The 12,073-nt window shown below is 49.4% G+C and overlaps 1 protein-coding gene across 1 annotated transcript in view; it reads left to right on the top strand.

Moving 5' to 3' along the window:
- FAM53B (family with sequence similarity 53 member B) overlaps positions 1–12,073 on the top strand; it is a 52,314-nt gene that overhangs the window by 15,439 nt on the left and 24,802 nt on the right. Inside the window, exons 2-3 of the mRNA XM_069797183.1 lie at positions 2,979–3,173; positions 6,166–6,217. Of these exons, the coding sequence (XP_069653284.1) occupies positions 3,105–3,173; positions 6,166–6,217 (121 nt within the window). The 5' untranslated portion in view covers positions 2,979–3,104. The remainder of the gene's footprint in view (positions 1–2,978; positions 3,174–6,165; positions 6,218–12,073) is intronic.

Genomic DNA, 12,073 nt, shown 5'->3' with positions numbered 1-12,073 from the left:
CCAGACCTAAAAATGCGCCTCGGACCCGACATCGGGTGGTGTTAACTGCCAGCTTGCTAGCGGTTTGCTGCGTTATCGTCAGGCTTGCGTTAATTGCAGGAGATGCAGTGGAGCAGGGAGAGGGGAGGTATGAACTGGTGTGCGCTGCAGCCTGTCCAGCTCGGGCAGGGAACGTCTGCCTGTACTTGCCGCTGTTCCTGCCTGCTGGCTGCCGCACGCTTGGGTGTGTATAGGAGTCTGCTGCAGCAACATTAACCATTACCTTAGGGAAAGATAATTATTTGTGAAGAAATCATACCCTGTTAACGAGGAACCCTGCTTAACTGCTTTCATGCTGCTCTGAATGCTTGTTTGATCTTTGCTTCCCATGCTCCCAAACACAGCGAGTCCGGCTCCGCGGCAAGCATCCCTATCTCTGTGTCGGGATCAGGGACAACCCAGATTGTGGCAGATAATAATAAAAACCTCGAGTGTTTTTAGTCCCCCTCCTGTGCTTTAACCATCTATGGTATGGCGCAGGGGAGCAGGAGGGCACCAGCAGCTTTGCTCCGGGGGTTTCCCCAATGCTGGAAGAAGGCTGGAGCCTCCCAAAAAGCCTCCTGCTCCTCATCCTTGGGTGGGTTTTAAACCTGGCTCAGCTCCCCCGGCTCGGAGGCACGCACTGGTGTCTAAGCACTTCTCGTCTACTGGGCTGCTGTGGGCGTGCTGGTCTCTGGGAGGCTGCTGGCCCCGCAAGTTTGGCAGGAGGGGATTTTTTTCCTTGGGGAATGGGAGCTGTATTCTGGCAGCCAGCTCAGATATCGGCGAGGGCAGCCGCTACCCTGCTCCCTGTCCTCAGTCTGCAGCTCAACCGTGGGTAGCTGGTGGAGCTAAAATTGCAATGGGGAGCACTCACGAGAAGGAAAAGGAGACGAGCCGGCATGGATGGGGTGCTGCGCAGCTGCCAGCGGTGCTACATTATGCTGCTGGGGGCCAGTACCGGCGTTGGGGATCTTGCTGTAAAACACTGGAGGCTTCAGCAGTGAGCAACCACCAGTGTTGCTTATTTTCCCCCTGTATTGCTGTTTCCATGTGATTTGGTCCTCACTTCCATGCATCTCTGTCCCCATCTGTTCCCTGTTACGTGCAGCCCTTTTCGGGGAGCATCCCCTCGCCTCGTGTTTGCTCAGAGCCTGGTGTAAGCAGCCGTCCCTCCTGAACGGGACCTCTAGGTTTTACTGCATACCAATATATTTGATGCAAGGACTATCAAAATGCAGAAATACAAAACTCCCGTGGAGCTTATTAACGACTGTCCAGTGACATTTTCTGCTTGCTCCTGGAAAACAGCTTGATGTCCCCAAGCTGGCCCCAGCACAGGGCTGGGGGAGGCTCCTGAGCATAACCTTGGGGGTCCATGTGCTGTAACAGAGGTCTCTGAGCTGCTTCCAGCATCGCTGGGGAATTGCAGCCCCACGGTGATGGGGCACGTTGCTGTGTTAGTCAACTGGTCCTCCAGCCACCCCATCCTCCCTTATGTCGTGCTCTCCTCGCACGAATCTGGGCTATCCATAGTATAAATATGCCATCTGGGCTCGCCAATTTTGTGTGATTTTGATGGTTTGAAATGTTTTGCTTTTCTATTTGGCGCATTTCATTTGGTTATTGGGTTGCCCAGAGGTTTATGATGAAGCTACCAGTAAATTGTATATTATAAGCCCACTGATGTCCCATAAGAAGCTGGAGACTGTACCAGCTGCCCTTGGGAACAATAAATCTTTGGAAAATGTATTGATTACCAATCCTGGCTTTGCACTCTGGATGAACTTTGTCCTCAGAAAAGAATAGGTGATTTTTCTTTACCAGCCAGCTGGCCTTCAAATGAGCTACTCATAACACTATCGCAAACTCTAATCCAAGTAAACACGGAAAAGATGATTTACGAGTTGGGAAGAGAAGCCGTATCAGCTCGTAATGAGGTTTAATACTTAGTGGCATATTCTCAAACATTGTCCTTAAATATAGCAATTGAGTTTTGACTGCATGTTACAAGATCAGTGTTTTATGCTCTTTGGATCATGAAAATGGTGGTTTTGGTTATTTGCCTTAACTGCAAGGCAACAAAATAGCAAAAGAGGAGTCATTTGGGGAAAACACTGATTTCTATAACCAGATTTGAATTGCAATCTGTCTGCTTTTACACAGGAGTAAGTTTATCGGAGACAATGCCAGGAGGTGAGGCAGAGCTCATGGCCAGGTCTGTGCAGTGCTGTGTGAGCCTGGCTTGCAGTTCATTTTTTAAAATAAGCTCCTCATTGTGCAGCCTTTAGCTTTTGCTACCTAAAACTACCTAAGAAATAAGTAAGGATCCAGAGGCACGTTGTGGCCCTTAGGATTTCACGGCAGGGAGCTCTCTTCTTCCTTGCAGGCAACTCTTTGCCTTGTTTTTTTCCCCAAAGGGCTCTTCGTGGGTTGGGAATCGGGTAGTAACTGGGGTGGGATAGGGGCATCCAGGGGATTTCACAGCCTTAATGATGCTGGAGCGGCTTTTTCTGCTGGACATCTGCTCCCAGTTGGTCTGGGAGCAAGGGCTTCTGCGAGATCAACCCTGGGGCTTTAACAAGCCCTTCTTTCAAAGCCTCGGTATCTTTGATATAGAGGATGTGAGTTCCCTTTTTCAAAGGGAGAATTCAGAAGAAACTTTGTTTGTTTGTTTATTTATTTGCCTGAAATACTTCTGTCCCTCTGCAGCGCCTTGTGTACCTTACGTGCTTCCAACAGCTCCTGTGAGCGCCTGTCCCGTGAAACTCCTCTGCGCTGATGGGCTACAGAGGAACACCAACAATATTTAAGAGCCTAAAATAAATAATCCCCTGGAGTAACCGCCGTTGGGGTGTTTTTCAGGCAGCGCTCTCCCCTTGCCCAGCACACCCACCCTCCATCCCACCGTCCCACCAGGCAAGTCCCTTAAAGCTGTTCCTCTCTCTCTGTGCGTGCAGGGAGTTTTGCCGTGGGGCCGAACCTTTCCCAGGGGAACATGGACTGAAAAAGGAGCTTCACCAGACCACGGCTGCTGGCGCCCTTCGCCTGGACCCTGATGGACTCCGAGGCAGGACTGCATTACCATGGTGATGATCTTAACCAAAACTCGGGAAAACAAAGGTGCTGACTCCGTAACATGCAGGACTGAGCTGGTAAGCTTTGTGAAATCTTTGTTCAAGACTCTTTTGCTGCCAAGAACTTTGCCACAGCTTTATAATAAGGGGGTTTTGTGCTGCAGGGCTGGATCTTTAGATGGTTTATAGCACCGATTTCTACTGAGCTGCATTAATATCCAAGGAACAGGTGATCAGTAAGTGATTGGAGTGCTGTGGCTTTTGCATATGTGAATTTCCGTAAGCGTGCAATGGAATAAACAGTAGAAAAAAATAAAATCAATGCCGTGAATAACACGGGTGAGAAGTTGCTTCACCAACAGCGAACAGATGCTCATCATTAATAGGAGGATGAGCAAGTGGGGAGCAGGATTAAGTGGGAGATGGCAAAGGGCAGTGCTGTGATACTTAACAGTCTCGCTGACAGCCTGGAGAGATGCAAATCCAACCACGCCAAATAAGCAGGGAATAAAAAAAAAAAAAAACCCAAATCAGGGGCAGCAAACAGATTAAATGATGCTGCAAGGGGTGAGCGAGGCTGTGGGGCTGAGCGTACCTATGGTAAAGGCAAATGAGGAGCAACGCGTTGTCTGGGCGCAGTGTCGGAGCAAGCAAGGGTGGGGAGCAGGGGCAGGAGGAGGAGGTGGGGGATGATGGAGAGCCGTCTGAGAAAGCCCAGAGCAAAGCTGGTCGTGGACGTTTGCTCCTCTGTCCTCCAGGAGAGATGGTTGTAGTCCAAGAAGAAATTAGACCGAAAGGCTATTCCTCGCAGGGTGTGCTGAGAGCCTCAGATAAGAGCGTGCAGGAACACAGCAGGAAGCATCTGGCAGGATTAACCATAAATGGGCTTTTTGAGCATAAAAGAAATATAAATGCCTAAGTTTGTTGAGGATGATGAACTGTCCAGCCGGGCTTCCCGGGCAGATAGTGCAGCGTGCCGGGGCGAAGGCAGGCTGCCCTGGCAGTGCATGGTGGAGGAGAAGGCAAGCAAGCCAGAGGCAGCATTAAATCCTGCCTTAAAAGGCTGAAATTTGAGAAGGAAGGATATTGATATATTAGAAGAATATCCTTGCTTTAGCGTTGGTTCCTGCCGGGAAGGCAGCATCTCCTGCGGCTGCTGCTGGGGATGGCAAGGGGGGAGCCCGAGCATCCAACACCGGCTGTGCCCCAGGAGGTGTGCGGGGCAGGTGGAGGGGAACTTGCTGCAGAGGAGCAGATGAGAAGTAGTTTCTTCTACTACTACGGGAAGGGATGGGCACTCAGGCTGTCCGATGGCAGGCAGTGGAGGTGCAGAGCCGTAACGCGAAACTTTGCCCTCGTGTGTTTGCCGAGTGCCTCCCGCAGCTCTGGGGTTGGGTCAAATAGTGCACCAACAGTTCTGGTTACACAGGTTGAATTGCCGGGTTGTCCGCGCTGTTAAATTGGGGCAGATATTCACAAGAAGACTGATCCATCAAAGAAAGGAAGAGTTTTTTTGTTGACTTCATGGGAAAGGCCAAAAAGCAAAACCTAAATAAGTGTCTGAGCAGTGGGACAGTATCACCTACCAACACCCCATGGGCTCGTTCGGTTCAGTTCCCAATTTGATGTTAAGGCAAAACTCTTACAAAATGGTAATTATACTCAGTATGGGACGTATGTCACCTAAAGGTGTTCCTCCCGTGCTTGCAGACAGTAGCTAGGCTCTGGGACTGGCACACAGATGGGTGCTGGCACAACCGCTGCCTTCTCTGGGGCTTGTCCTACTTCCATCCCTGCTGCACTTTGGCCACTCTTTGGAGACAGCTGCCTGTCCTCGCTGTCTTCTGATTAATTCTACCTGCCACTTCATAAGGTGGGGCTTGATAGATAGAAATAGCCTGACTTCACCTAGAGAAGTGGCACATGTTCCAAAGAAGGTGACTGACCATTATTTACCTTTTCCACTTCTGTATCCCATCGTTGTTTTCTGCCTCCACATCCCTCCGTGTTCAATATTGACAATATTCTGTGTACGAAGTGGGATCCTTTTGTTGGGTTGCTCTGTACAGGCAGGTGCCAGCATTTGGTACATTATTATTATTGTTATGTGAGCAGTCAATGTGTAAAACATGGATCAGGAGAGAAGATGTGAATGTGGTGGCCTAATGCCAGATGAAACGCAGCTATGACAGCGCAGATGAACGGGGAGGTCATGCTGGTGCTTCCTCAGATGACATAAAGCCTCGGTCAGATGGGATGGTGTTGCCAGGAAAGACACTTCAGAAGCAGAATGTGGATATTTTGGGAGATAATAAAAGAACAATTAGTATGAAAGTGTGTTTTTTCAAACATAGCTGAAATGGCATGTAGCTGCAGATGACGTATTGATTTATTATATATAAAACTGTCCATGCCCATTTTTAGAAATCTGATGATGTCTCTTACACCGTCAAGAGGAAAATTCTTGGAAAAAAAAGAGTGTAAAAAGCAACAGGGATTATTTTGTACTCATATAGTGGCGTTTTTCCCTACTTTTAGTGCAAATCAGCACAATCCGAACGCAGTCTCCCCAGAAGTGCTGAGGTGAGGGTGCCTTGCCTTAGAAACACACTGTGTGTTTAAAATTACCCCAACTAATAGCCACTTTGTACCTAGACGGGAGGCCGTAGCAGGCTTGGATGGGGTTCAGATACCACTGCTGCTGTTTCTTGCCCAGTCCAGAATTCCTGTTGAATTGCTGCTCCCAGTTTAGTTTCTCCGGTGTTTTGGGTCCGGGGGCTGGGGACCTCGCTGCAGCTATTCCCGTGGGTAAGGACTAGCTGCAGGGCCCATGATGTGCAAGCTCGAGCCTCGACCCCGACTCTCCGCAGCGTTTAATTAAGTTTGATTCCATTGAGGGAAGGTGGCTGGGTCTGTCCCCCAGTCCCTGCCAAAAAGGGGCCGTCACGGGCATCCGAGGTTCTCCTCCCTGCTGGGTGCTGTGTGGCTTTGCCGAGGCTGGAGGCAGGGTGGTTGCTGGTGCCCCGTTCAAGTCTGCGAGAAGTGAATAGTTTTTTCTGGTTGTTTGCAGCACACTCCAAAGATGAGTCAAGGACCTACCCTCTTCTCTTGTGGCGTGATGGGTAAGTAACAGAAACTTCTGTCCGTATTTACTCCCGCTTCCTTATAGTGAAGGGTGGGAAGACGTCCTGACTAGCTGGATCTCTCCAAAAAATGCTCCCCTGCAGACCCCAGGGTGGGCGTCTACCCATCTGCCCCACACAGCGGGGATGGAGGGTCACCCTCCCCACCACCCACTAGTGATGGCCATCACGCCCATGCCACCCTCCATCCTAGAGGTGCTTGTCCTGCCCTGTTGCCATTGCTGAGTGAATTGCTCATCTCCTTTTCCCCGGCTTTGATATATCTGCTTATTTTTAGAGTAACTCGTATAGTCGAGATTATAAGCATTTTGGGTCTGAGATTGTGTTTGCGTATCCAGCCCATGACCATGGCTCTTGACTGGTTTGCACGATGCAAGTAATAAATATCAGTGTTATCATTAAAATGTTCTACCACTGGGCACAAAGTGTTTGGACAGGCCTCAAGCAATAAGGAAAATGTCTTATTTTTGCCTTTGACAATAGCCACGGTACCGGATATTTAATACCTTTTATGTCAGAGCTTGCTATCAATTTTTATGCTGAACAGCCACCAAAATTGATAGGGGATTGGTGCCTTGGCCAATGATCCTGAAAAATTGATAGTGCTGGAAGATATGCTGTTATATTGTGGTCTTTGGGTTTTGTAGGGGGGAGCCAGTCACTAGGCGAAGTCTCAAAACCCAATTAAAATTGTAGGTCAAGTTTGAGCCAAGCTACTTGCTATAAAAGCCAATACTTTACAGACAAAGAGGCTGCCCCTTTTCTTCATGGACACAACTCTCATTAGCGTTAATGGGAGCCGAGCACATGCATTGACAGGAGATATTTCCCAAGCTCTCTGATAACTCCAGTCATTGGGGGAGGCGGGGGAAGATGGAAAGCATTTGAATTTTTTCAGATGAAAGTCATAAGCTTCAAAGTCAAGAAGGGGTAGAGACAGCCCGTTCCCTTTCTCCTGCCTGTCAAACATAAGTGAGGAACAAAGAAACCTAATCAGATGGTTTTGTCTTGCACTGTGGCACTGGCAGGCTCTTCAACAGATATGAAGAGTCTACGCCTAATTGAAAAGCAGCTTATCTTTAAGAGCTTTTACAAAGCCTTCTGTGTCTTTGTAGCACTGCACTGGTCTTACTTGGCTGCCAAATTATCCTATTTCCGAGGGAACCGAATATTACCTCCTTGACCACAGCTTGCCATGTAATGGTCTTCGGCATGCCCAGTCGAGAGGAGCCAGTCTTTCCAGCGCGCAAGGGCATCAGTTGGCTTGGGTTTAATTTAAGCCATCTTTCCCAAATGGTCTTCTTGATGTCTCCAAATGTGGGCCACTGTCACAGACCAATCCAGTGTTAAAATTGGCTTGACGATTTGAATAAGTCCCATGGTTATAATGGCACCAAATGTGAAACTGGGGGAATATTTCAGGTCAAAGGGCCAAGTCCCTATCAGTGGAAAGTGCTGAGATAAATAAACACAGTGAAGTTTGGACTGGCAGCGCAGCAAACAGGAGGCAAAGACTTATAGTCCCACGTAGGATGTTGGGGCGATGGAGGGAAGTTGGCTGCGTTTTCTGGAGTTTCAGCCAGAAAAGGCTGAGGGTCTTAGCACAGGGTCTTCCCGGTTGCCTTTGGAAGCAAGGGCAGCTTTGGGCAGGAACGCAGCTCGTGGCTGGTCCCAGTGGCCGTGGGACAACGGGGCAGAGGGAAGCCCAGCCTCAGCCAGGCTGCCAGGGAGAGCATCATCCAAACCCTGGAGTTTCCCATAAGCATCAGCTCAGGAGCGTTTATCTCCAGGGAGGAGATTGAAGAAGTTGGGTCAAAGCTCCAAGGGGTGCGTAATGCACCATGACCAAGAAACCCAGCCAGCCCAAGATGGCAAGGCTGTGTTCCTATTTACCTGTGGCATAATGTGGGGAAAAAGAGTAAACTGAAGCCCACACACCTTAGATGTAGATACGTTGTAAGGTACTAAACACCAGAAGAATCCAAAAATGGATTATAGATTGTAATATAACTCAATATATGAGTAAACATTATTAAAGACTTGCTATTTTGGATGATGTAATGCTAGATCTGCTTCTCAAGGTGATCTAAATAATCTTTTGATTTTTAGATTATAAAAAGTACTCTTGCCAGTGTGATGATAATATTACTAAAAAGATTGGGTTTTATCTTTATATAGCCCGTTGCTGTGAGGAAGATTAAAGGTGAAATGCCTAAAACTATAAATTCAACAATTGCTTTTTTCCTTTCTCCTTGATGGGTCCTTGAAAGACCTGGGAGTATAAGAATTGTCCTGTTGTTGGATAGGTGTTTTTTCTCCTTTTTTCCCTTTCCTTCCCGTGCAGTGTCCACCACACGTCCCCAGTGAAAATACCAGTGACTGTGCTAGAGAAAGAAGGTGGCATGATAGAAAGTTGGGGCATTACTTTTGACTTCCTATACTGAAATTTTTCTGTCTTTGGGTGGACGGCAGAGGAAAATTTCCAATATTTTAACAAGGCGTTGGCAGCATCGCCTAACCTTTCCCTAGAAGATGTATAAGCAGCACTCAACGTCTAAATCGGTAGCGCCGGAGTCTGCCCTGGTCCAGCTTTCTAAGAGAAGCTCAGCGGGCACATGCCAACAGCCATGTCCTTGTGTTTTCTGTGTAAGCAAGAACTTATCTTTGAGGCAAGCTGCAGGCAGGGTTTTATTGAGGCTGTGACAAGGCACTTGTGAGTGCAGTTGCCCCGGCTGCAGGATCAGAGTCCTGGCGCGGTGGGTGTTGCATGGACAGCCCTGCTCGTAAAAGAGGAGGAGGAGGATGGGTTTGAGCCCATCAGGGACGGATCCTGCGTACATCCTCTGTGAAACGCTCTTTTAGAAGTCACCGTCGTTTGCTCTTCCCCTTGGAAAGCACCCCCAGAATTTGTCCTCGTAGGGGGCTGCGGCAGAGCGGGGTGACGGACGAAGCGCGCGGTGAGCTCATCTGTCCTTCGGCACGCTCCGCCGCCGGCGCGGTTTGGCAACGCCACCGGTCCGAGAGGCGAGCGTGCCGGGGGGGGGTTGCAGCCTTGGGTCTCGTCGTTGCACATGAAGCGGCTTTTCACCCGGCGTGGGTGACGGAGGAAAGCCAAGAAGCCAGAAGAAAGGCCAGCCCATGGGGGGTGATGCCCCTCAATCGCATCCCAAGAGCGCCCGTAGGGCTCGCACGCCTCCTCTTCCTGAACCGGGATTTCCTGGGATTTCGGGGGTTTTTTTTGGAAAGGCTATCAGCGTAGAGCAGCACCTCGGTGCGTCTTCAAGCACGGTCAACCCGCAAAGAGAAAAAGCCACGTGGGGAAAGCTGGCGAGGCGTAGCTGGAGCGGGGAGACCTCGCCAGAGGATCGCATTGAAGAGCAGGGCACGTTTTGCCGTCGAGTTGGGGAATTTCCCTCCCCTGTGCAGGCTGTTGGCACGAGGAGCCCGCAGCCCACTGGTGTGTTTATTCTCCGGCGGTAGGTTTGGGGGCCGTTGTTTTCATTTCCCATTGAAGCACAGCTCCACGCATCGTATTTTAATCTTATTTCTGCAACAGGAAGGCTCTGCGGTACTGCCATCAACTAATTACAAGCATTAAATTTGTTCCACATTTAGAAATCATCTCTCGAACATAAACAGGGGACAGTGGAAAATGCAGGCTGCCTTTTCCCCTGTGCACGGGGACCAGGGGACCGAAATTCGACTCGAACAACATGTGAAAAAAGGGAATTGGATGTGCACCTGTGTGAAGAGAAATGTTTGGGTTACGATCCAAACAGAATTTATCTGCCAAAAAGGAGAAGAAAAATTGATTGAAACCCGTAATTGCTTTACAAGTTGCCGTAATAAATTATGTATTAATGTAAATTATTTCATGGGAAAAGAACGTAGAGGAAACTTGAGCAGAAGGATCATGCATTATGTATAAAAAGGAACTGTAAAAATATTATAGCAGCACATTTGTGCTGCTGTAGTTAAAGTTGTGTCAGCGTTTTGGTTTTACACCCTTCTCTATGGTTATGAATGTGGTCATTAAAATTTACTCTGTGTCACCAGAGGAGCACGGCAGTCGTTTAAAAAGCCCGTGGCCGTCCCAAAGCTGCCAGGTGCCTGGCTTGTCCGTGCGCTGCTCCTGCAAAACCTGGAGCTCAGCAGTTGGAAACCCGGCTGTGATGCTCTGAGGATGGATCCCATTCTCCGTGGGGCTGTGCAAAGCTCTCGGGGATGTTTGGAGGACAACACCCATCTCCTCGGTTTTGGGACGTGACTTCAGCCCACGAGTGCTTCATGCCCTGGACCACCAGGCTGGTTTGACGCGGTGAAGGTTGCACAGGAGAACAGACGGATGTTGTTAAGGGTTCATGGTCACTCTTAAAAGTGAATGTCTTGGTTTTGCCCAAAAGGAAATTTAGGAATAGATAGTGGTGCCGATAGTGTTTGCGCATGCTATCGACGATCCCGGGGGCAGGTTGAGCTGTGCTTGCGTGCAGGTGGCTTCTGGCTTGTCTCTGAAAATAGGAGAGGGAGGAATATAAACCAGGTGAGGACGGCCCGGCAGCCAGAGCGTGGGATGTGCCAGGGCTTGCTGGGGCTTGTTGCCACTTGCCCAGCCTGACGAGCCCTGCTGGCGCGCGGTGGCGAGGCACTAGCCTCCAGATGCTGCGGCTTGCAGCGACAGCCGCTCTTCGCCCACACCCCAAATTCTGTGGCTGTTGGACACACAACATCTCCCTCCCGGAGCGTCCCTGGCAGGGCTGCTCTCCCCAGCCCCGGGGTCAACGGCTCTGCCACCAAATTCTTCCCGAGGCCGGGCAGGGCAGTGGGAAGACATCCACGTTCGGGGGGTGATGTGGGAGCAAGGCCTCAGATCGCTCTTTCCAGGGCTGGATCAGAGCTAAGTATCGCAGCCTTGCTTCGGAAAGCAGAAATAGTTTGGGTTTGGGTCCCCCCGAGGCTGGGCAGCCTGGGAGCTTGCAGCTGTAACCTGAATTTCTTGCTGCTTCGTGCGTGGTTTGCAGGAGGGCTCAAGCTCTTCTGCCGGGGCCAGAGAGGGCAGGATGAGAAATTCAGTCCTCCCCAGGCTGCCACTAACAACCCTCTGTGTCTTCGGAGCTGCAAAGCTATTTCACAACCAAAGAGATGCCAGAAAATTCACTTTATGTTGCCTCACCCTGGAAGTACAGATTTGCAGATCAAAACCTCTCGAAAGAACTTCGCTGGACGTGCTCATTAAGTGACTTGAAGTGTTTATTTTTGCAGTGTTAAGTTAGAATCCAAAAGTAAGATGCTATTTCATCCAAGGACAGTAACAGCCAAGAAGGACCTGTTTAACCAGGGGAAGAGCCCCTCGTGCCACGCTTACATCATGCTCTGGTTGTAAATGTTCTCCTATCATTTTTCCAATAGGCAAAGGAGAGTTTTCCAGCGAAGCAGCTCACTTGTGAATCGAGAGATGGGTTTTATCCTGGAACAAATTACTGCCTCCGGGTAAACCAGGCTGAGGTTTGTAATTTAAGAAAATTAATACATGCTTAACTGCAGCAGTATTAATGGCTCCACTGCAATTATCGTTATCAGCGTGCTCAGGATGTGAATCTTAGCCTTAAAAAATTGAACAGAAAACCAGCCGCTTTTCCTCGATAAGGCTTTCCTGAGTTCTTTAATTACACCCTCAGCCCTTAGACTACCCCATTTTCAATTTGTTTTGGGGCAAACAGTTTTCTGTTTGCACTGAAAAATCATTTTCTGGGTTATCCGGTAGTTTGGGACCGGTCGGCAGTGCTTGGAGGTTTGGGGAGGGCAGGCTGTGCGAGGGTCTCCTCCCTGCCCTGCCAA

This window comes from Haliaeetus albicilla, chromosome 11 (genome assembly GCF_947461875.1).
Source record: "Haliaeetus albicilla chromosome 11, bHalAlb1.1, whole genome shotgun sequence".
In the NCBI taxonomy this organism is placed as follows: Eukaryota; Metazoa; Chordata; class Aves; order Accipitriformes; family Accipitridae; genus Haliaeetus; species Haliaeetus albicilla.
This window is presented reverse-complemented; position numbering and strand designations above follow the sequence as displayed.